The following is a 23,507-nucleotide window of genomic DNA, read 5'->3' as shown; positions in this document are numbered from 1 at the left end:
AAACTACAATATTGCTCCCAAAATGTTACATATACTACAAGAATATCCTCCACTGAATAACACTAATACTAGAATACAAAACACTACATAAATATGAATCAAATGATATAACAGGGACCCATATTACCTTGCTTAAATTGTGCTTGAAAACCAATGGGATAAAATGAAAGATGGAGCCCTGTCGAAGATGGGCCGTCGACCAAATATTTCACCCCTACGAGTACTCCAACCCCCAATGGTTACCCACCTTTGCTTCAAAAGATGCTTAGCCTTACCGATAGAAATGACGCGTTTCAACAGATCTGTGCACGGTACCTGTATGTGCTGATTGTGGGGTTCCTTTCCCAATGAATTGGGCCCCTTCATGGCTTGATTCTCTGAGGACATTCCTTTTCTTACAAAAGTGCAACAATCCATTAGGAGTTGGAGGCTCCACAATAGAAACTCACGACACAAAGTAGAACTGTTTCAACACTTTTTATTGAAAATAAAGGTTTGACGGAAGCCTCAAGCAATGCTTCCAGCATTTGATGCAATCCTGGGCCAAAGATCAGCACATTCCTTGGCGACTGGGCCAGTAATGGCAGAACCTGGGGGGCACAAAAACGTTTGAAAAATTCACAATACTCAAAAGTTCTGCTGGAATGCATAATCTTTGAATACAACATGAATGTTAATGTTTAATGTCAAATACTCTGCAAAAAATGATTTGCCAAGACAGTCAAATGATGTAGAATGTAAATATCATGTTTAAGGATACTTATTTTACCAGATACAAGGGACAAACCAGACTTTTTCCACAGAGACCCTCGGCTACTTTGTGCTTTGGATATCGCTGGCTCACCCTTGCGGATTTGGAATTCAGTTATCTTCATCATTGACATCAACGTATAGTTTATTGTGGTCCGAGTGAGCACGGGGTATGCGTTTGAATTGGGTGGGCGTGACCGTCTGCGTGCGCGACTGATCGGCCGGTGTATGCCGTCAGTTAAACAAGGAGCGAGCGCCCGAGTCATTATCCCCAAACAAAATGAGCCGGGAAGCATGACGACCGCTAGCTTATAACAATTTGTTCAGTGAATAGAAACTTATCAATTTTATTGGACCGAGGAAAGAAGAGCGCAACGAAATGTCGATCACCAGCGGGATCTATTGAGGATGATCATCAGGTTCCAGAGGGCACCGCTGTGGACCCCGTCTCTTGCCAACGCCAGGTCCATTAGGCAAAAAACGGATGACCAGGAGCTACGACTCATGGGAAACCACTACATTCCGGACAGTTGTATTTTAACTACTGCAGAGACCTGGCTCGATTCGTGGACACGTAATGCTAGCGTGCAGCTAGCCAGACGCTCTTTAAATTGCTTTCTTACACTGAAAGCCCTCCAATTTCGTTTTACTTTGGAATAAAGACAAAACTGATTCAGTATGAGGTTTTTTTCCTTTGAGATCGATTAGATGTTATTTTGTTACAGTAGTATACTCTCAGCCAGTAATTACGCCATCTTAAAATAAGTTTGCCCCTTCACGGATTTTCTCTTTTCGAGGGCGGTTCTGGTCCCTATTAACCACGATAACCGAGGGAGCTCCATATTCCCAAAACATCAAGCAAATAATACATTTTTCTGCAAGGAGTCAAATGAAATGAAATGTGGTTTGTATCAAATTCCTTCAAAATAACACACCTTTCATCTCCCCTTTATTATTTACAATGACGCCCGCATTGTCCTCAAAGTAGAGAAAGACTCCATCTTTTCGCCGATAGGACTTTCGCTGCCTGATCACGACTGCAGGATGCACTGCGGAGAGGGGAAATGGTTGTTAGTATAAGAGAGGCACAGGTTTCAGGATACTCCAAGTTGCCAGTCAGCCATATGGAGGATTTATGACCTTTAGCTAGAAACAACTGAGAATTATTAAGAGACGCTTGATCAAACTTTACACAATAAAGTTCTTTTAGATATTAAACACCTGATATGGTAGACATACTACATAAAACCAACAAAAAACAATCCAAGCAGTTCTGGATTTGACAGAGGCAGACAAAGAGCAAGTCTGCCTGGAATTGGAAATGTGCACCTTGTATTTTCTAACAATTTTGGTGTTCTGACTAAAGCAGTACTTTTTTTGTGACGGCTCAAAAAAAAAAGCTAAAGTCCAATTCGGTATAGTGATCAAATTATAATAATTTCAAACAGTTCATTATTACTGTCAAGGCAAAAACCTTCACACTCGCACAATTCCAATTAATCTCTTTATCATTCCCATTTGTAAAAAGGTGAAGCTCCACACTATTTAAGACGGCATTAGGTCAGGAGGTAGAAGGGACGTCTTTGGATCAAGAGATTGCAGGTTCGATTCCCGGCTCCTCCGTGTTATACAGGGAGTGCAGAATTATTAGGCAAGTTGTATTTTTGAGGATGAATTTTATTATTGAACAACAACCATGTTCTTAATGAACCCAAAAGTCTCATTAATATCAAAGCTGAATATTTTGGAAGTTGGAGTGGGGCTTTTTTAGTTTTAGCTATTTTAGGAGGATATCTGTGTGTGCAGGTGACTATTACTGTGCATAATTATTAGGCAACTTAACAAAAAACAAATGTATACCCATTTCAATTATTTATTTTCATCAGGGAAACCAATATAACAGCTCAACATTCACAAATATACATTTCTGACATTCAAAAACAAAACAAAAACAAATCAGTGACCAATATAGCCACCTTTCTTTGCAAGGACACTCAAAAGCCTGCCATCCATGGATTCTGTCAGTGCTTTGATCTGTTCACGATCAACATTGCGTGCAGCAGCAACCACAGCCTCCCAGACACTGTTCAGAGAGGTGTACTGTTTTCCCTCCTTGTAAATCTCACATTTGATGAGGGACCACAGGTTCTCTATGGGGTTCAGATCAGGTGAACAGGAGGCCATGTCATTAGTTTTTCTTCGTTTGGACCCTTTCTTGCCAGCCACGCTGTGGAGTACTTGGATGCGTGTGATGGAGCGTTGTCCTGCATGAAAATCATGTTTTTCTTGAAGGATGCGGACTTCTTCCTGTACCACTGCTTGAAGAAGGTGTCTTCCAGAAACTGGCAGTAGGACTGGGAGTTGAGCTTGAGTCCATCCTCAACCCGAAAAGGCCCCACAAGCTCATCTTTGATGATACCAGCCCATACCAGTACCCCACCTCCACCTTGCTGGCGTCTGAGGCGTACTGGAGCTCTCTGCCCTTTACCGATCCAGCCACGGGCCCATCCATCTGGCCCATCAAGACTCACTCTCATTTCATCAGTCCATAAAACCTTAGAAAAATCCGTCTTGAGATTTTTCTTGGCCCAGTCTTGACGTTTCAGCTTGTGTGTCTTGTTCAGTGGTGGTCGTTTTTCAGCATTTCTTACCTTGGCCATGTCTCTGAGTATTGCACACCTTGTGCTTTTGGGAACTCCAGCGATGTTGCAGCTCTGAAATATGGCAAAACTGGTGGCAAGTGGCATCTTGGCAGTTGTACGCTTGACTTTTCTCAGTTCACGGGCAGTTATTTTGCGCCTTGGTTTTTCTACACGCTTCTTGCGACCCTGTTGACTATTTTGAATGTAACGCTTGATTGTTCGATGATCACGCTTCAGAAGCTTGGCAATTTTAAGAGTGCTGCATCCCTCTGCAAGATATCTCACTATTTTTGACTTTTCAGAGCCTGTCAAGTCCCTCTTATGACCCATTTTGCCAAAGGAAAGGAAGTTGCCTAATAATTATGCACACCTGATATAGGGTGTTGATGTCATTAGACCACACCCCTTCTCATTACAGAGATGCACATCACCTGATATGCTTAATTGGTAGTAGGCTTTCGAGCCTATACAGCTTGGAGTAAGACAACATGCATAAAGAGGATGATGTGGTCAAAATACTCATTTGCCTAATAATTCTGCACTCCCTGTATGTTGAAGTGTCCGAAGGCAAGACACCGAATCCCTAATGCCCTCAATAAGCACCTTGCATGGCTGCTATTGGTGTGTGTGTGTGTATGGGTAAGTGTGTGGGAGGTCTTCATTGACTTGAAAAGCCCTGTAAATGCAGACCATTTACCACTTAATTGAATATTAGTAGTGTAAAAGAGGCCTGTGGGTCCACAGCGGTATCACTTTTGATAATGTCCTCTTTACAATGTTATTCTTTTGATTTTACTATATGAAAAAATAAGCGCTCTGTATCGTCCACATTTTACATATGATTCAAAATTCAAATGTGCTTATTCAAGACATTACACCGTAGTCCATTTTTTCATTTCCATTAATATTTCTACCCCAAATCCACAGTACAGTACTGTTTATCCTTTCCTACTTTTCAGGAAAATTTAGTACTTTTCTGTACCATGTTATGGTTTTCCAGTGCTGTTTGTATTTTTTGCATTACTTCCAGTACTTTTTTCATACTTTTCAAAACTTAGTCATACTGGTATACTTCCTGTACCTTTCTGCATAAGATCCATATATATACACGGAATGACATGACTAGCTTCCAAGTCAGCATATTAATGTTTTTACTGAACTTCAACAACTAAACTATACCCCCCAAAAATGTGTTTATGATTTATTGCCTTTAACTTGATATCCTGTAACAATACTCAAATTATGTTAATAGTGGAGTAATTTCTAGTCAGGTTAAGAAAAAAATGGAATCAGGTGTAACAGCGACCACAAAGTTTTGCGTGGGGGGGAAGATTCCATATAGTATCCTTAATCGTTCAGCCATAACTTGTTCAAATTCTTTTAAACATTATAGCAACAACTTCGAGTGAAAAAAAAATCTCAGGCAATCCATGAAGCTGCAGCACTCTGATTGGACATAAAGTGGTCCAACCTTTAAACCATCACAGCTACTATGTTATAATATGGTTAAACCAATGTGAAATTTATGTGCCGAAATCCCCAGAACCCACCATTAACATCCTCAAACCTATAATCAAATCCGCATTTTGATTATTAAAATATGTGAGATAAGAATTAGACAGCAACATTGAGGATTTTGTTCTGCTCATTGGTAGCAATTGTGTGGCTGACAAAGGTAAAAATTAAAACACTCAATGTTCACCATCTTGCTACATGAACTCACCCTTTTTCCTTAATTCAGGCTTTCCTTTCTTGACTGTAGCCATGACCATGTCGCCTACTCCAGCAGCAGGCAGGCGGTTAAGACGTCCTTTGATGCCCTTCACGGAGATGATGTAAAGGTTCTTGGCGCCTTAAAAAAAAAAGCATAGGATTAAATTGAGGATTTCAGAGTATGCTTAAATTCAGCAGGAAAAAAAAAGGCATATGGTCGTTCCATAAACATTTTGAGTGCACCCACGCTTCATTCTTCTTTAGTTACCTATGAGTATGTTTGTAGTAATGTATTTTGAGAAGGGATGTTTGGGTTTGTGCCCTAATCAGCAATATTAAAAAATATAATGCTCGCAAATATTTCTGTTGATTTGGAATGATCCCTGGATGTATTTTTTTTTATATTGAAAAACAGAAAATAAAGAACTATCACAATATCAATAAAACTTATGTTGTGAGACTGTAGGCAATGGTGCCTGTAAGCTTCCATGGATCGGAGCAATCACAAAAAGTCTGAGCGTCGCTTGGGTCAACAGTGAGCAAAATAAATCCCAAGTGTGGAAACCAAATCATTAGCAGACCAAAACCTAAAAGCAAATCAAGTGATAATCTGCTAGTTTACCGGCAACATTAGTTTTTCAAATTTGAATGAATAGAGTAAAGCAATATTGGAATGGTTGCACGGCCCACACAAGTCAGGTATATTTACATCAACTATAGCACGAGACATACATCTCTATAAACGAAACTTTTGTTATATACTGGTAGAGGTAAGATCTTAGACCCAGGCAGAGTTCGGGCTGAAAATGTCGACCGTTAAGCTGGGCGGGAATCTATCTCGCCGTTTTTCTTCCGTGGGTGCACAGCATTAACTAACTTTTACTCAAGTAACTAGATGACTGTTTTACTTCTACTCGAGTAACATTTTCCCGAAGTAACAGTACTTTCACCAGGGCAACACACGTTGGAGCCAAACTTCGATTATACAGTTATAAAGAACATTCTTACCAAATTATCAGTTTAACTCCAAAATCTCTAAAATCATTTTCCCTAATTTTTGTCAAAGTAGGAAATGCACCACTTTCTATTCCTACATCCTTTCCGTTTCTCATCAATAGCTTGCAAGATTTACAAATTTTCTCCTTATTACCTGCATATTTCACTTATTTGCAGCTAGTAATCTGCAGATTAATTGTATTTTCTGTTCCAAAACGCTACTGCCAAGTGATTAAACAAACCTTATTCATTCATGTGACAACGTAGAAATTGTCTTCAAGTATTGCAAGTGTGGCAACAACTCTAAAAGCTGGCCACTTTTGGGGAGCGTAATTTGATATGGCTATAGCCAGGATGGGCTCAGATGTAAAAGGTGCCAAAATCCATTATCTGAATTCAACAATCAGTCTCTACTTTTTATCATAGTGGAGTGTGGTGGATTTTGCAACTAAGCTTTCAGCTCCATACTGAATTAGTGATGTGTCTTTCATGAATGAACCAGCCCTTATGTAAGCGGTCTCTTGTAAGCACAATTTGTGAAGGCTCAGGTCAAGTAGCCATGATTATGACATCTGGCCCTTGCCACAAGACAGGTTATCAGAATGCGGTGGTGGCGCCTCGCCCCTGTGCGCCATTAGCTCGGGAAGTGCAGACTGAGCGAGAGGCATAGAGGGAGGGTGCAGTTTACCACAAAGCCAGTAGTGTATTACCTTGTTTAACGGCTATCAGCGTGATGGATTTGGTGCATTACGTCTCCTAGCCAATCAACCTAACTAGCTGGCGATTGGATGCCAACTCAGGATCTAATTGGCTAAATCAACCGTTTCAGTTTCATTTTTTCAGTCTAATGGGAGTCTGCAGATCTGCTCCTGCAGGCCTTGGGGTAGATTTCTGAGCAAAGCAACAAGTAATAGCTGTAATGTAATTGGTGAAATGCCTAAATATAAAAGTCAAGTCAAGTCATTTTTATTTGTATAGCCCTAAATCACGAAGAGTCTCAAAGGGCTTCACAGATTGTTACACTATATTACACAAACTATTTTCAACCGACAAGAGGAGTAGGTTATTCGTATGCAATGGAGTAGAAGTGAGTTTTAAGCTTAGATTTAAACATTTCCACTGAGGTTGCAGATTGAATCTCAGGGGGAAGAGCATTCCACAGCACCGGTGCCCGGATGGAGAACGCTCTCGAACCAGCAGAAGACTTCTTTGCTCTCCACTTGTGCCACCATCACAGAGTTCCGTGCCGGCTCCTGTGGCAGTCCCAGACCCCCGGTGTCCGGCCTGATCCCCTGCACTGGCTGAAGGCTGCCTGTGCTTACTGGACCTCTTGGCCTTGGCCTGTAGGCAGCGCTGGTGCAAAGCGAGGGTCTGCTGCCTCTCCAGTTCCAGGCTCTCCAGCGCAGCAGCTTCATAGCGGCTCTCGCAGCTGTTGTGATGCTGTCGGATGAGCTCGAATCTCCGCCGCAGCCGCTCCATCACAACGGTGTGCCGCGGTGTAACAAAATCCGCCATCATAAATACAAAAAAAAAAACGCGTGCGGGCTCAGGTTGGGTCCATAAAACGCCAACTGTAGCCGGCGGTCTTCTCTTTATTTTGATGGCTGGGGGCCTCCTAACATCCCCTCTTACGTCTGCCTGACCTTCGGCCCTTAAAGAGGAAGCCGGACTGGCGTCTCCATGAGTCTTGCTAAGGGCTTTTGGTCATAGCCGCCCAGCCCGTGAAGATGCAAAGCCGGGTGAAAGGTTTGGGATGAACCTCAGTCCGGCTCCTTTACCTTTAAATATTCTATACGAGCAATAACAATGACATGGCCGTAGGCTGTTTTAGGTACACCGGCACTTTCTCCTGTGATGGATCAATGTATATACCGGGTTATTTATGATAATTTAGGCTTGTGGTGTTCTGCACCGAACTTAATGCAGCTATGCACCAAACGTAGTTTAAATGATAGGATTAAAAAGTATTTTTAAATGATTTAACGTGGAGAAACATTGAACGCAACTGGATTATACATGGCACTCATTGTTTTACATGGAACTTTGACGTAGCTGTGCTCAAAAAGTAGTTTCGGTGTTCGGGTAATGACAATAAATGTTCCCTTTCTGGATCTGAATCGCAACAACCATGAAACGTCACATTCCCGTTGAAATGTATATTTGCGTCCAGAAAGATGCCCAGCTGTGAAGAACGTGACGCCTAGCTAAACGACTATAGCATTAGCAATATTTGTGTTGCGTCGCATGCTAACAAATTCCACCACTCGCTCAAGTTGCACGGGAGACGCACGACAACAATATTAAACAAAAGAAGATAAACAAAGACTACGCCCGAGCAAGTCGGCTACCTCACGAGGCAAGAGTCGGGTTTTTAAGAGGGAGAGTTCATGTCGATTTGCAGTAAGGCAACTAAACTCTTTGAATGTTAGCCGGGTGCTAAAGTAACGAGCGGTAAAGTAGGCTAAGCTAAGCTGGGCTCGGGCGACTCTTTTCAGCGGACTTTGTTGTTGGCCAAGTTGTTAGGCCTTCCCAGCTTCCAGCGGCGCCCCGTTCCCTTCGGGCACTAGGGCAACATTGTCCATGAGAGGCACCAGGACTTACTATAAAAGCTGTGTGGTTTACGGACTCTGTTTACCGCATATGTTGAGACAACAGCTGATCCTGGGCCCGCCCGGGCGCTTGCTTAACTGCCTCCGTCCGTGTAGCTGAGGATAGCTCGACTCGGGAGTCCACCCGTTTCCCTGCCCTACTTCCTACCTGATGGATCTGCTAGCTCCTAAACAAGCCATACTCGTAGCGGGGTCGTTGTCAATTTGTCGCCAGAGGTAGCCAGTACTAGTTACGGGTTATGGATAGTTGTCGCTCCCGTAAAGCTGGTCTATTGTTTTCCAGTGGACGGGCAGGTTTACGCCGCCATTTTGGTCACTTCTGGAAGCAGTGCAACCAGGGGAAATCAATAAAAGAAAGTTGACTGAAAATTTGATATGATTTATTGGTATTGATAAAATATAATTAACATAATTCAAGTAGTTTTTGGTCCGGCAGAGAAGGCCTTGCAGGCCCAGCACCGATATATCATCAATTCATGCATACCAGTGTTGTCAGCACAATTGATGACTGCTCCCACTGGAAGACCCAACGAGATTCGGAACTTTGCTCCGGACGAACCTCCACGTCCTGTAAATAGAAACTGATTTTAACACTCTTGTGAGTTACCTTAATAGGGAAACTTCTTTCATCGGTCCATTTTGTTTCTGATTACTTGGTTTTAAAAAGGAACTGATTTGTAGTGCAAGTAATTATCATTTACTTTCTGCAGCGGATTAGAACATTCCAGTAACACAAAACTGACAGTTTCAAACATTTTATTGAAAGGGCATTTGTCATCAAAAGATTCCTGAGACAATTATGGTTTAAATAATTTATATACATTTAAACAAAATTCAGCCACACCGAAAAAGGGTCGCACAGAATCAACCTGTAACCGGCACAGCTTCTTTCACTCACGCGACGGGGCATGGCTCGCTACTATACACAGTGCATGAAGATTAAACAAATAGGTATGCCCAGATGTTTTGCATATGTTTGAACACGCTTCTGCTTCATTTTATGAAACACGGGATATCTAGCGGTGAAATTGGGTGTTAAATCTGACATTTTCATAAAAATAGCACTACGGTCAACACGTTAAATCTTTACAGAAATATTCATTTTGAACTAGGTGTGTGTGTGTGGTATTTTGTGAGTTAACATAAACTGTAGTGGAAATATTCTTTTATTCTATAAAATACAGTTTAGGAAAAAGCTAGAAGTGTCAAAATATTAGTGGAGGTAAAAGAAAAAAAACTAAAACCCAATCATACTTAATTGCAATCAAATCATAAGGTACCTACGAAAACATTCGTACTCCCAATTGCTGTATTTAATTCTATCACCTGATGGAAATGTAGGTGTTTCTCATTACAAAAAATATATATATGTAAACATGTCAAGTTATGACAATTAAACTCTTGAGTTAAATGTGTAAAAAGTATCACCTCAAATAAATAAAAATAATTGTTATCTAATCATGATGCACCAAAAGTATTTACACCCCTAAAACTTGTTTCATGATCCAAATTATTTGGTTGCCAAAGATTCCCATCCCCAAGATTGTTTAGCACCCTCACACATTGAATAAGGTGCAGTTGTACAGTGTATGATTATGTGAGTGTAAATTATGCGAAGGCCTTTATTTTTACTTTTACACAACACACAAGTGCTTCAAATACAGATTGGCAAACATTCCTGGACTTAAAACAATATTAAAATCGTAACACTGAAGTGGCACCATCTAAGTTGTACATTTAAGTTCTATGATGATAGTTAATACGCAGAGAGGAAACTTTAGAGGAAAAAATAAAACATTCATGCTACAGTTTTAAGAGATGTCCAGTACAGAAAAGTAACAGGATTTGATAGACCAGAGTTTTTCAACCAGTGTGCACTAGTGTGCCTTGAGACCTTGTCCAGTGTGCCGCTGGAATTTGCCCAATTTTGTCTTTCAAAAAAATAAGCGCCATTATTCAGTATTTCTGCTATCTTCAGACAAGAAACTGTAATAGTTATACATATCAGTAGGTGACAGATTTTAATATACTTTTTATATACTAAAATTGCACATTAAAAAATAAATAATCCAAATCATTGTTTTTTTGAGTATCATTTTCTTCTTTTTATATACTATTTATATCCATGTGAGGTAGTACAGTCAAATATTTGAAATAACTTCATTTTCAAACATTTTCGATGGATGGAAGTTTTTTTTACATAAATAAAAGTGTACCCTCGTTCAAAAAGGGTTGAAAAACACGAATAAGACTGTTCAAAGAGTGCCAACTGAATAGTCAGCCCTCACACATATTCATCTAACCAAAATCCATTTTTTTTGGGACACCCCTGGTTTACAGTGAAAGTAGTAATAAACTCATATTATCTTAATAACTTAATGAAGAGAGGGGAAATAGACAGTACATTCGTCAAATGTGATAATTGTGTGTGGCAATCGTCTCCAGAAATTCCCATACGTGACAGCTGTACTTTGAATACGTTTTGCTGAATTTATACAAACTCGAGTTAAGAACTTGAAGTGTCCCTGTCAATAAGGTTAAAGCAGTTGGTAACCTATTTTTGAGACCCCACCTTAGTCAAAATACTCATGTTTTAGATACAATGGATGCAATTGCGATAGTCTTTCGACGTTATGCATTCCTACATTCACACTGCAGCAATATATTGGAAGTTTAGTTTACACAGGTTAACCGAAATTGCCCGTTTATAATGTTACAATATCTTTTGACCACCAATAGAGTTCTCATTATGAGACTATCATGACTTACCAAACCAGTAAAACACTGCGATTATAACGAACGTAAATCCTAACCACTGATAAAAAAAAAAACGCTGCAAAAGCTAACAAATTTGACAGGGTACACGAAACCGATAAAGTGCGATGCAAAGGGAAACAGTAAACGGACGATTAATATGGATTGAAGTACGAATATTTCTTACCTCTCTTCGACATGGTTGCAGTTGGGAAAAGGAAAGAGGAAGGGGATTATGGGAAATGTACTATTCTTCATCCGGTACTTGCCGGAAACCCATGTTGCGTTCAGAAATCAGGGAAAGCAGACTTAAAGGATTTATAAATCCAGATGTATAAGGTGAGCCACTCTGTCGAAATAAGTAACAATATTTTATTTTTAGCAACAGGCCAGTAACTGAGGAGAAAAAAAAACAATTAAAATCATGCCTCACCCGACCCCTCTTTTTTTTCTTAAAATATCCTCTTAACACTGATTTACATTTCTAAATAGTATAAATGTAGTGTTAAATTTCCAGTGCATTTTTTTAGTAAAATTTGTAATTGTTCATTGATTGTTGTTTTAAGAGATTGTTCGTTTTTTGATAAAAAAAAGTATATTCCCCTTTTTGTATTTTTTAATATTTTCTGCGATAACATCACGATTTGACACTGACAAAAAAGATACCCGAATGAAAATCGCATGTGAAATTAAAAGTTAATTTATTTTCAATGGACCCACATTGCTTTAACAGGGACGATGACCCGACCAATGTGGCCGCCACGTAGGCACGCTTGTTATCTGCCTGCTAAAGTGCACTGACGTTTCTAGTCTTCTGCACATATCTGTGACCACAGTACAACATGGTTTGCTTGCGCATGCGCAAATACAGTCGTACGCCAATTTTGTCTCATTAACCTGTACATTCTTTTTTGTCATGCAATAGTCAAATACAAATGCAAAGTTAACACATTTTAGGGGGGGCGGGGGGGGGGGTTAAGGGTTATCGTTCTATCTTCGTTATTCATTATCCATTATCCGTTATCGGTCAGTTCATAATGCGCTACAAAGCCTAGGAGCCGGGACACTTAGGCCCAATCCCATTTCTCTCACTCGGCCCTGAGAACCCTCCAGTGAGGTCCCTCGATAGAGGAGTGTCCTCCGCGAGTTGAGTGCAAAGTGGAGATTGTTTGGACAAGACTTGCAAGGTTCCACCCCTGTCCAGGAGATGGCGGTAATATTAATTGGCTGTAGACCTCAGTGACGTATTGGTCTACGTCACATGTAAACAACTCGAGTCTCAACCTGTAGTGTGTCAGTTGGAGAGTTCGTGCAACGTTAAAAATGCCCGCTACTGCTGTGTTATTACCGATTGCCTGAAAGCTCATCATCTTTTCCGTGTCTCCAATCAACGGAGGAGAAATGTGCTATACTGAAGACAGCTTCGGCGCTATAAAGTGCTGATTCATCTTTACAAGGTACGTACACTCATTAAAAAAATGACCCGTTCGGTCAAATACAGTAAGAGTTAACATACAATGCACGTTCACATAATACCCTATGTTTGTGTAGACATAAATGGCAATCTACTTATTAGTATTTTAATGCCATTTTATGACATATAGTAGGGGTCTTGAATCTGTGACATGACGAAACGTAAACAAACACAAGAACAGTCCACCTGACCCTTTAGCTGACATAATATCGTCACCAAATTTCCCTGTACGACCCAAAAACCTTAGTTCATAAGGAATTTAATTCAAAAGACTTGTCATTGAATATAAAAAGGTCATTTCAACATTTTTTCATGATGCTTACATCACAGTTAAAGCGGTCTTTTTCTTTTCTATGCCCACATTTATGTCTAAATTGTTTGTTATCTATTGTGTTCCAGAGTGGCTGTCCCATAAGCGTGGACAGGTTGGACAGGAATGTTCCCATCCTGTGCTTATGGTTGGATGTGGAGTCAGAACTCATTCAGGACTTAAGGTTGAGCAAGAAGGTTATGTGGGCCCTGCAGGAGCTGCTAAAGAGTGAACAGGGCCATGGCTGGAGGTCCTGATCTACGTGTACTGGCTGGTCCACGCTCTGTCCTACCGTGTGGTGTCACGGGTCTTCAGGGTTCCCAGGTCCACCGTACAAAGAATTGTCCACAGTTAATATGGAATAAATTGCCCAAAAGCCATATTTTAGGCTCTGGAAGTCAGACCCACATTTGCATTATGTGCTTTTCTGCATTACTATTCAATAAACATCTTCATTTTGAGTAACACCTTGGTGGTTTATTTCATAATGATGTGAGATACTGTGTGTGAACTATGTGACTGTTGGACAGAAAACAACTACAAATCACTCCAGCTTAAATAATAGTTTACTTTCAGAAAAACAAACTCACATTGGGCCAAAATACATAATAGTAAATAGATAATGTGTCACAAATTTTAACAAAAATATACCAATACTTCCATAAAGCTGGAAACACAAACTGGAACTTCATTGAGTTCTTAATAAAAAAAAAAAAAAATCCTTTTATAAAACAAAGGGAAACATTGCAGAGATGTCACTGTTCTGGAAATTTGTCCACGAGCTTCCCAAAAAGGACGGGAACCGCTCAGTTTTGGCCACAGTTTCTTCGAGCCTTTTCCTCGCTCCGGCATACTCCGCTTTCAAAAAGTCAAGGAGTGTATCGTGCTTCCTTTTTTTTCTGGGTGATTTGGGGTTTGGCGCCGGATTAGAAGGTGCCAACGACGTGCCCGGTGGTGTGGATGGCGTGGTAGCTGTGATGGTGACCAGCTCTTCCACGGGACGTTCTACAGTGGCCTTTAGGTTGGGTGGAAAAAACAAGAATTACTTAATGCTGATGTATTGTACAAAACAACTGTGTATAGGATGCTCAACAAGTTGATATGAGACAGGAAATTATAGGATGTGTTCTGGATAATTATTTGATAGTGAATAGATACAAAAAAATGACATGTTATTCTTATGGCTGTAAGAGCCTTCTATTGGCCAGCATCACATATGCTTTAGAATTGTCTCCACATTTGGACAACATTTTGAGAAGGTAATTAGTTTACTTAATATGTGTTTACAGAGAAGGCAGTGGACTGTGTGATAGTAATTTGTTTCAACTGTACTTCCACGTGAAATTCGGAGACATTACTCATAATGCATGATGAAAACTAATGCATTCTGATCTCACATGAAAGAATCATATTGTAAATAAAACACGACACCCGAAATTGTGTGCAGTAAACAAGGGCTTATGTCCAGAACGGTATTCTGACTATGCTCCATGTAGATGTATAAGCACGACTCGTTTAAGATAAAAACAGGGATGGGCTGAACCGTGATTTTCTGCACAGTTATCCTACTTTACAGTTTGTAGCGTGAAGATTTTTTTTGCCAGCTCCCTTGGTAGATTAGTGCACTTCGTAAAGTAGCGATTTTGCAATGTTCGTGTTTTAACGCGAAAATACGATTTTCTATTGCATTTACGTCTAACTAAGATACCTCAATACATTTTGTTGCAAATACATGCGTGGTTGTGGAAAACTACTTACATTTGTGCGGTTCCCTTTCGGGCATGTTTGTTGATATTGAGAATTCGTAAAGCCTTCTGGGTAGTCACTTCGCTGCCAAGTGAGGTCGAGAGCCCCCTCGGTCTTGAAGTGGTTACGACATGGTTTGAGGGCACTTCTGCCTCGGTCTTGAGAGTATCGGGACACACCCCATTTTCACGTGAACGCGCAAACCGAGTGACTAGGGCACATAGCGAGTGAAAGTGCGAAGAATGGGACTCAGCCTTACTCTCAGCCAAGAGGCCAAGCTAAGGTCCTAGCCCTAAAGCCTTGCTGCGATCATTGCGAATGCACCGTTCCCGGAGGTTTGGTTTGAACAAATTTATTGACACTAAAAACAGAAAACAATCATGACAATCTCAACAGCAATTAAGCACATTCACAATATTATATTCCAATATTACGTTTTTAACAGCAAACACAAAGTGAGGTTTGAACAAACCTTCTCGAAAATCAAACATATTCACAATTTCATTATATAACATCTTTGTTAGTGTCAATAGATCCGTCCAGGCCAAAGTCGATTGTCCTCGGTCTGAGGTACTGCAATAATATAAGGTCATTTTTAATTCAATGACAGGTGGAGATTCTTAAGTACATTATATATCCCTTGGACATTTGGAGTGTTCATCAAACTCAAAGATTCAACCTGGGCACCCGGGGTGTCTGGCTGGTTAGAAAAAAAATGTTCATTTAACTTAAAGTTAAGACAGGACTGTTCCAATCCCATCGAAGGATGCGTCGACAGCCAGAATAAACGGCGCATCAAAATCTGGGTGGGCCAGAGTGACACCTGTCACGAGGTCATGCTTCAGTGTTTCAAATGCGTTCTGGCATGCATCGGACCAATCAGCAGGCGTCAGCTTCACTTGACCTTTCCTCACTAGTTTGCGCACCAGGGCCATACACAGCTTTCTTGGACGAATTCGCTGAACTTTTGTCTGAACTAGTAACCTATGCAGACAAAATTTTAATTATGGGGGACTTTAACATACATATGAACTCCCCACTCAGTTTACTCACTGTTGCGTCTCAGTCTCTCTTGATACATTTGGTTTTAACCAACTCGTTGATTTGCCAACTCATAAAGATGGAAACACGCTCGACTTGGTTCTGACTCGAGGAGTTTCAACCTCAAACATGACGGTGTTACCGTGTACTACAGTTATCTCGGATCATTATCTAGTTACATTCGAGGTGCTAGCTAAATGTAGTACTAAAAAAGCTGAAGGGAATTTGTCCAGTTTTAGTGATCTGTCACTTGATCTCAAACAGGTGGTGAATGCGGCCAAACCGACAACTTGCCAGTTCGACCCGCTCCCAGGTTCACTTATTAAAGGTCTTTTTGGCGTCCTTGGACCTTTAGTTCTAAATATTATAAGCATATCACTCTCCTCAGGTGTAGTTCCAGCATCTTTTAAGTCCGCCGTTATTAAACCCACACTGAAACGACCCAACCTTGATCCAGAAATCTTATGTAATTATAGACCTGTGTCAAACCTACCTTTCCTTTCTAAAGTACTTGAATAAGTAGTGGCACAGCAGCTGAATGATTTCATATCCGAGAATAACCTTTTTGAATCTATGCAATCAGGATTCAGGGCTAAACACTCTACTGAGACAGCTCTGATCAAGGTAACAAATGATCTCCTGCTGGCAATGGATTCTGGCGCTTCATCACTTTTGCTGCTGCTGTATCTTAGTGCTGCTTTTGACACAGTGCACTACGATTTCCTACAAGAACGGTTGGAAAAATGGATTGGTCTCTCAGGAACCGTCCTCTCATGGTTCAGATCCTACCTCTCAGATAGGACGCACTGTGTTAAATATGGCGAAATGACATCTGAGCCCTTTAGTGTTGCCTGTGGTGTTCCGCAGGGTTCAGTGCTTGGCCCCCTTCTTTTCTGCATTTACATGGTTCCATTAGGTGATATTATTCACAAGTACAATATCAGTTTCCACTGCTACGCAGACGACACTCAACTATATCTTCCGTTGGAGGAATCTGCCACACTAAACTGTGGAAATTTGGAGGCGAGCCTCATTGAGATAAAAGAGTGGATGTCACTCAATTTCGTATTTGAATTATAATCTCCGCATCCAACTGAGACAGCATAGGGCGTATTTTAGCAATGTTGCGACAATGGAAAAAAGCTGTTCTAGTAATATTCTTAACATGTGTTTGAAAGGACAGATAGGGGTCAAATATGACACCTTAATATTTGACTGAGTCACTCTGGGTGATATTACATTTGTCAATGTTTAGAGCCGTTTTTGAGAACAAGTCACAGCATTGAGATGGACCAATAGTTAAAAATTTAGTCTTTTCAGGGTTGAGGCGAAATAACTTGAATGGCATCCATCTTTCCAAATTTCCACAATTTAATGGGGAGGTTTCACCATTGGAAGACACAGTCGAGTGTCATCTGCATAGCAATGGAAACTGAAATGATACTTGTGAATAATATAACCTAATGGAATCCTATAAATGCTGACAATAAGGGGACCAAGTACTGAGCCCTGTGGAACGACACAGGTAACACCAAAGGGTTAAGAACTTGACTCACTGTATTTAACAAAATGCATCCTGGATCTGAACCATGAAAGGACAGTTCCTGAGAGACTGATAAATTGTCTAGCCGATCTAGTAAGATATCATGGTCCACAGGCAGCACTGGGGTCCAGCAGCAGCAACAGTAATGAAGCACTTTAGACGTTGCAAAGGAAAAAGCCCTAAGGTACCTCGATATTGACCACCAAATTAGTCCTGGTTCAATTGGTTTGTATGACTTAACCCTAGTATGATATTTTCACAACATGTCTCTGTTTTCTTCAAGTCTCATGTTCATGGTGTATACAATGTGATCTTTCTTCATTTTTCGTTATACTCTAATTTAAAAAATGTCAGGACTTACAATAGGATCTCTGTTTTTTTAAATTTTCAATTTTTTTTGAATGAATGCCTTATTCAAAGCAATCCAGACTATTTTACATGTTTCCCTTCATAAGAGATATAGTAACTCCACCTTATCACTAGTCCGTTTTTCTCTGCAACCTTCATTTCTTTATTTTTCATGTAGGTGAGCTTTAGCATGCAAAGTTCTCCGATATGATGTCGTGGTGGCTGTTTCCAATAATATGCTTCATTCTCTTACTCTTACTCGTCATCATAATTCGAGTCGCCGGGCGACGCTACAATGTTTTTGATGAGAAGTGCCTTAGAAGCCCAGGACCCTTCGAGAATGATGATAAAAAGAGAGCAGACAGGCTCAAGAGAGGTAAAAGACATTTTTTTTACATTTGCAAATGTAACACTATTTTCAGTTTTTCTTTTTTGTTGTACATCTCAAAGGCAATTGATAACAAACAACCCTAACCCTACCCTAACCCTAATCCGAACCTTAACCCTACTCTAACCCTAACCCTAGTCCCAAGCCTAAAACGTAACCTTACCATAACCCTAACACTAACCCTAACCATAAAAATAAACCTAACTCTAACCCTAACCCTAGCCCTAGCCCATAACCCTAACACGAAACCTACCCTAACCCTAATATATCTATCTATCTATCTCTCTATATATATATATATATATATATATATATATATACATTAATCTGTGGCTTTTTAAATAAATTAGCCTTAATCCAATGTAGATAATTTTTTTCACTATGAGAATTAACGTTTAAAAACATCTATAAATATATATTTAATCCAAATGGTCTTGAGAATAGGCAGCATGGCAGCACAGTGGTTAGCGCGTGTGCGGCACAGTTCTGAGGTCATGATATCGAACCTTCCTGTGTGGAGTTTGCATGTTCTCCCCGTGCTCGCGTGAGTTTCCTCCGGGCACTCCGGTTTTCTCCCACATTCCAAAAACATGCATATCAGGTGAATTGGCCGGTCCAAATTGTCCTTAGGTGTGAATGAGCGAGTGTATTGTCCTTCTCTGTGCCCTGCGATTGGTGGTCAACCAGTTCAGGGTGTCCCCTGCCCACTGCCCGAAGATAGCTGGGCTGGGATGGGCTCCAGCACCCCTGCGACCCTACTGAGGATAAGCGGTACAGATAATGGATGGATGTCTGGTCTTGAGAATTCTTCCAGTTTATAACATTTATCGAACCGTAACCTGTGAACCCTACAGGATTTCGAATGGAACGGGTTCCCAATGCTCTGGATGCAGTGGTAATAGGGAGCGGCATGGGTGGTTTGACGGTTGCGGCTCTATTATCAAAGGCTGGAAAGAGAGTACTTGTCCTGGAGCAACACAGTCTGGCGGGTGGCTGCACTCATACCTTCCAAAATAAGGGATTCGAGTTTGATGTTGGTAAGTTGATTTCTTTCTAAGTCCTTTACTGTAGATTCATTGGGTTTAGTTTAAGCTTTCTCTATCTTGGTTCTCATGGACCAGATTCCTGGGGGTTTCTTGTTTTGTCCTCCAACACTGCACAATCATCACACTGCAATAATATGTTCTACCAACACCAAAGAAAAAAATACTTAAAATGAGCAAAACATTCTACCATCGGCGGATATGATACAATAACTGTGTCTTGCTTTCTATGCAAAATGAATCCAGGAGAATTTTTTGGAATTATTGTGCTTTTATCTGGTTGCTTGTAATTTTTTTTGTGTAGGAGGCGCTAAAAAGTTTTATAACACTGCAAAAACAACAAATTTAGATATTGCTAATGACTTTATGTAAAATAAATGTGCCAAATTTCATGAGTATTCATGAATGTTTAGGCTTTCAAAACCCATATTGCTTATTGAATTTTGTGTTGCCAGGGATACAAAGTTTCAGGAAAAACCCTTTTGACTACAAAAAACATAATGGCAAATTACGGTATATGGCCCTTTTTTTTTTTTCAAGAGAGCCATACCATATATTTTAATAACGGTTTCAAAAGAAAGTGGAAGCTTGGTCCTTTTTAAAAATGTCCAAAATACTGCAAACAAACACACTGACGTATTTCCCTTCGGTGCAGACAGCGGTGGCAGAGAGAATTGCGCTTATTGCATAGCTCAACCTACCGCTCACCCAATCAAATTGCTCTGTGTGCTTGGCTGGTGTTTCTGGCTGTTAACAGTTTTTCTGTGGGTTTTCATCAAGAGTGTCTCAACAGTAAACATATATTGTCAAAAGAGCATCCATAAAAAGGATTTCTTATCAACGTAAAGCCAAAACCGGGTCTGTTGGTGTGACACCTTGATTGTAAACTGTAGTGTTGACTGTGCTCTGTATATAACAAACGGCTAACATCGCTGTTGTTATGTAAATTATGCAAGCATTTAACTGAACTCCGCTCTTGTCGGAAATAGAACCTGCCGGAAGAATTAACAGGATTTTAGTCCTCTGCCATATGTACTTCAGGAAACCCCTGCACTCGGGGTACAGGGAGTAAATTATAGCTTATGTTCCGAAAAGAGAGTAATACCACCACCCTTTTTTCAGGGCACACAATGAGCACTCTTACAAATTTAGAAGAAGCCTCATTTAACAACTCGTTTGGTTTCGACCAGGTCTCAACGAAGACTATTAAGTTAAGATTGTGAAGGTAATCAATCGTGGTGTGTATGGTAGGTAGTGGAACGCTCTCAACTACAAAAACTGTGGATTGCACAAATCTAGCATGACCCTGGTTAATTCTAGCATTGCAGCTCCACCCATATGAATACAAACTCATTAGCCCACCGTGACCAGAGGCGTGTTCAGGAGAGTGAGTGATTGCTATCGCGAGCTATCGCTAGCTTCTGAACGGCCAGTGATTATTGAGCGCTCGCGTGCCCGAGTAATCACGGGAGAAAGACCGCTTACTTTGATTTCCAACATGGCGCTGAAGTGAGCACGAAAGAGTGGGTCACTGTAGGTCGGGACAATGTCCTCCACATAGTTTGTGATGCGGCCAGTCCCCAAAGCCTCTTCTTGACTGTTAGATGCACTCCCTTCCACTGCGTTTAGGATAACCTTAACTGTGTCAATATGCGAACTGTCGCTCATATCAGCCGACTCGCTCAAAGCAAGCTGTAGAACGAAATCCATTGTACTGTCGTCGGCCATTTTGGATCAGTAAGGCAATCACAGTGAGCGATTACAACCGTTCAGCAGTGCGCGGCAAGCGATTAACAAGAGACTACATGTCTCTGGCCTGCGCTTGTGTACACTGTCATGGAAGGCTTAATCAGATTCAGATCTACTTTATTGTCATTCTAGTACACGTGTATACAGAACGAAATGTCGATACATCTGACCCGCACAGTTTCCTCGAATGTACAGATATAAGTAAAAGTTGTATTGTATTATGGCTACGTATAGTATTTTACCATAGTGCCGATAGTGCAAGAGGAGTAGCTAACCAGATGTGCAAAATGGGCATTCAGGTTAACAAGTCAGGTAAACAGTAACATTAACACTGTAACAATAACGCTGTAAGTACAATAGTGCAGAGAGCAAATGTGCAAGGAGTGGCAAGCTATAAAGAACTGCCAGTAGTGCAAAAAGTCAGATTAGCAGCCGTTAAGATTTAGGTTAACTATATGTTAGATTGACCATTTAACAGTCTAATGGCCAGGGGGACTAGACTACTGCGGAACCTGGTGGTCCTGCACCGCACACTGCAGTACCTCTTCCCAGAGGCTAGCAGAGTGAACAGTCCATGATGGGGGTGAGAGGGGTCCCCGATAATGTTCTTAGCATGGGATAGGCAGCGCTTCTGGCCAATGTCCTGAATGGAGGGAAGTGTAGTCCCGATTATTTTCTCTGCTGTCCTCGTTACCCTCCTCACACTACCCCAGTCGGTAGCGCTGCAGCCTCCACACCACACAGAGATACAGCTGGTCAGGATACTCTCTATGGTGCCCCTGTAGAATGTGATGAGGGAGGGTGGGGGCAGGTGGGCTCTCCTCATCCTCTGCAGGAAGTACAGGCGCTGCTGTGCCCTCTTAACCAGTGATGCAGTGTTCACGGACCAGGTGAGTTTGTTTGTAATGTGCACCCCTAGGAACTTGATACTGCTGACAACCTCCACAGCCTTGTTGTTGATGCAAAGTGGGGCATGGTTGGGCTGGTTTTTCCTAAAGTCGACAATGATCTCTTTAGTTTTGTCAACATTCAGGACCAGGCTGTTGTCCCTGCACCAGGCCACCAACTGCTCCACCTCCTTTCTGTAGGCCAGGTCGTTGTCGTCCCTGATGAGGCCCACCACTGTTGTGTCGTCAGCATACTTCACGATGTGGTTTGTGGCGGACCTAGGGACGCAGTCGTGTGTCATCAAGGTGAACAGCAAGGGGCTCAGGACACAGCCTTGGGGGGAGCCCGTGCTGAGGTAGATGACATCTGAGATGTTCTGACCTATCCGCACTGATTGGGGTCTGTCACCGAGGAAGTCCAGCAGCCAGTTCCGCAGGGGGGTGTTGAAACCCAGGAGTCTCATTTTGTCTACCAGATGTTGGGGGATGATGGTGTTGAATGCTGAACTGAAGTCCAGGAACAGCATCCGCACATGGGTGTTCTTCTCCTCTAGGTGTGTCAGGCTCAGGTGAAGCGCAGAGGAGATGGCATCCCTGGTGGAGCGGTTTGTCCGGTAGGCAAACTGAAAGGGGTCGAATGAGGAGGGGAGACTGGAGGTGATGTGCTCTATAACCATTCTCTCAAAGCACTTCATTATGATAGGAGTCAGTGCAACGGGCCGGTAATCGTTGAATGATAAGATCAATAAGATAATAATCAATAAGAGTGATCGCACCTTCCTTTTCAGCAGGTCAGGCTGGCTAAAGAAAGAGGGCCAATTATCTACAAACCTGATTCCCTGCTGGCTACAAAAAACTAGACAGCCACCGGTTAAACAAGAATAATCCGCTCAACCTTTCATAATCGCGAAGAGCCAGAGACAATTATTTTCAATTCATCTTTTTTGAAAAATGAAAAGTCCTAGCTATTTCTTTATTGTATTCGCCGATTGCCTCATCTTAGTATCACTTGGGCATGAGTTATTAGCACCATCCTAGAGTTTACGTTTACATGTCAGCTCCTTTAAATTAGCCTCAGTGATTGTTGATCCGGCCCAAGGAAGACGAATTACTGTGGCTGGAGTTACAGGTTATGTTATGAGATTTAAGCTGCAACCTCAGCGGAACTATTTAAATATAGGCTTAACACACACTTACATTCAGAGACCTTGGATGCACAGGAGCTGGCAACCGGAGAACAACTAGAGAGCTGTCAGAAGAGGCGGAAAAAGGACAGCTTCTGGCTGTGGCTGCGGAGGAATGACAGGAACTGGGGTCCTTCAAGCAACACCTAGGGCATCAGTAGGGTTGGCAGGGAGATTTCCCAGCCAGGATGTCCTGGGGTTAAATGAGCGAAACATCAATGACCGGTGGTCCCCAGCTGATGACCAAGTCAGGCCAGAGTGTTCAGGGCATACGAGCATTCCAAAGGCGCCGGAGGAGGCGCGTCAGGCAGAAATGCCCAGCATGAAGAC

General features: G+C 41.5%; 2 protein-coding genes and 1 long non-coding RNA gene across 5 annotated transcripts in view; 2 read left to right on the top strand and 1 right to left on the bottom strand.

Annotated features, from left to right (window-relative positions):
• Positions 1-461: 461 nt before the first annotated feature.
• Positions 462-11,733, bottom strand: rpl23 (ribosomal protein L23). Its single transcript, XM_088344899.1, has 5 exons — positions 11,652-11,733; positions 9,195-9,278; positions 5,116-5,244; positions 1,686-1,799; positions 462-590 (listed from the first exon to the last, which is right to left on the bottom strand). Exons 1-5 carry the CDS (start codon positions 11,662-11,664, stop codon positions 508-510), a joined length of 423 nt encoding a protein of 140 aa, XP_088201025.1. The 5' UTR covers positions 11,665-11,733; the 3' UTR covers positions 462-507.
• A 16-nt stretch (positions 11,734-11,749) lies between these two features.
• LOC148375125 (all-trans-retinol 13,14-reductase-like) overlaps positions 11,750-23,507 on the top strand; it is a 31,921-nt gene continuing 20,163 nt past the window's right edge. Inside the window, exons 1-3 of one of the 3 annotated variants that reach the window (XM_088344897.1) lie at positions 11,750-11,803; positions 18,105-18,302; positions 19,169-19,351. In XM_088344897.1, the coding sequence (XP_088201023.1) occupies positions 18,134-18,302; positions 19,169-19,351 (352 nt within the window). In that variant the 5' untranslated portion in view covers positions 11,750-11,803; positions 18,105-18,133. Of the gene's footprint in view, positions 11,804-18,024; positions 18,303-19,168; positions 19,352-23,507 lie in introns of those variants that run through there. The other 2 variants (XM_088344898.1, XM_088344896.1) reach the window with 2 other exon arrangements.
• On the top strand, positions 12,458-13,713 carry LOC148375129 (uncharacterized). Its single transcript, XR_015853056.1, has 2 exons — positions 12,458-12,921; positions 13,338-13,713. It is a non-coding gene; the product is annotated as an uncharacterized LOC148375129 (long non-coding RNA).

Source organism: Urocampus carinirostris, chromosome 1 (genome assembly GCF_059441175.1).
Source record: "Urocampus carinirostris isolate Australia breed hairy pipefish chromosome 1, RoL_Ucar_1.0, whole genome shotgun sequence".
Taxonomy (NCBI): Eukaryota; Metazoa; Chordata; class Actinopteri; order Syngnathiformes; family Syngnathidae; genus Urocampus; species Urocampus carinirostris.
Note: the sequence above shows the minus strand (reverse complement) of the source record. Positions and strands in the feature narration are given on the sequence as shown.

Bases quoted from the DNA above. Each gene is read 5' to 3' on its own strand.
- rpl23 (XM_088344899.1), bottom strand. The intron at 5,245-9,194 runs GTATGCATGAAT...TTTTTTTTTAAG, and splicing joins CAATTGTGCTGACAACACTG to GCGCCAAGAACCTTTACATC. The intron at 1,800-5,115 runs GTGAGTTCATGT...CCCTCTCCGCAG, and splicing joins GCCTGAATTAAGGAAAAAGG to TGCATCCTGCAGTCGTGATC.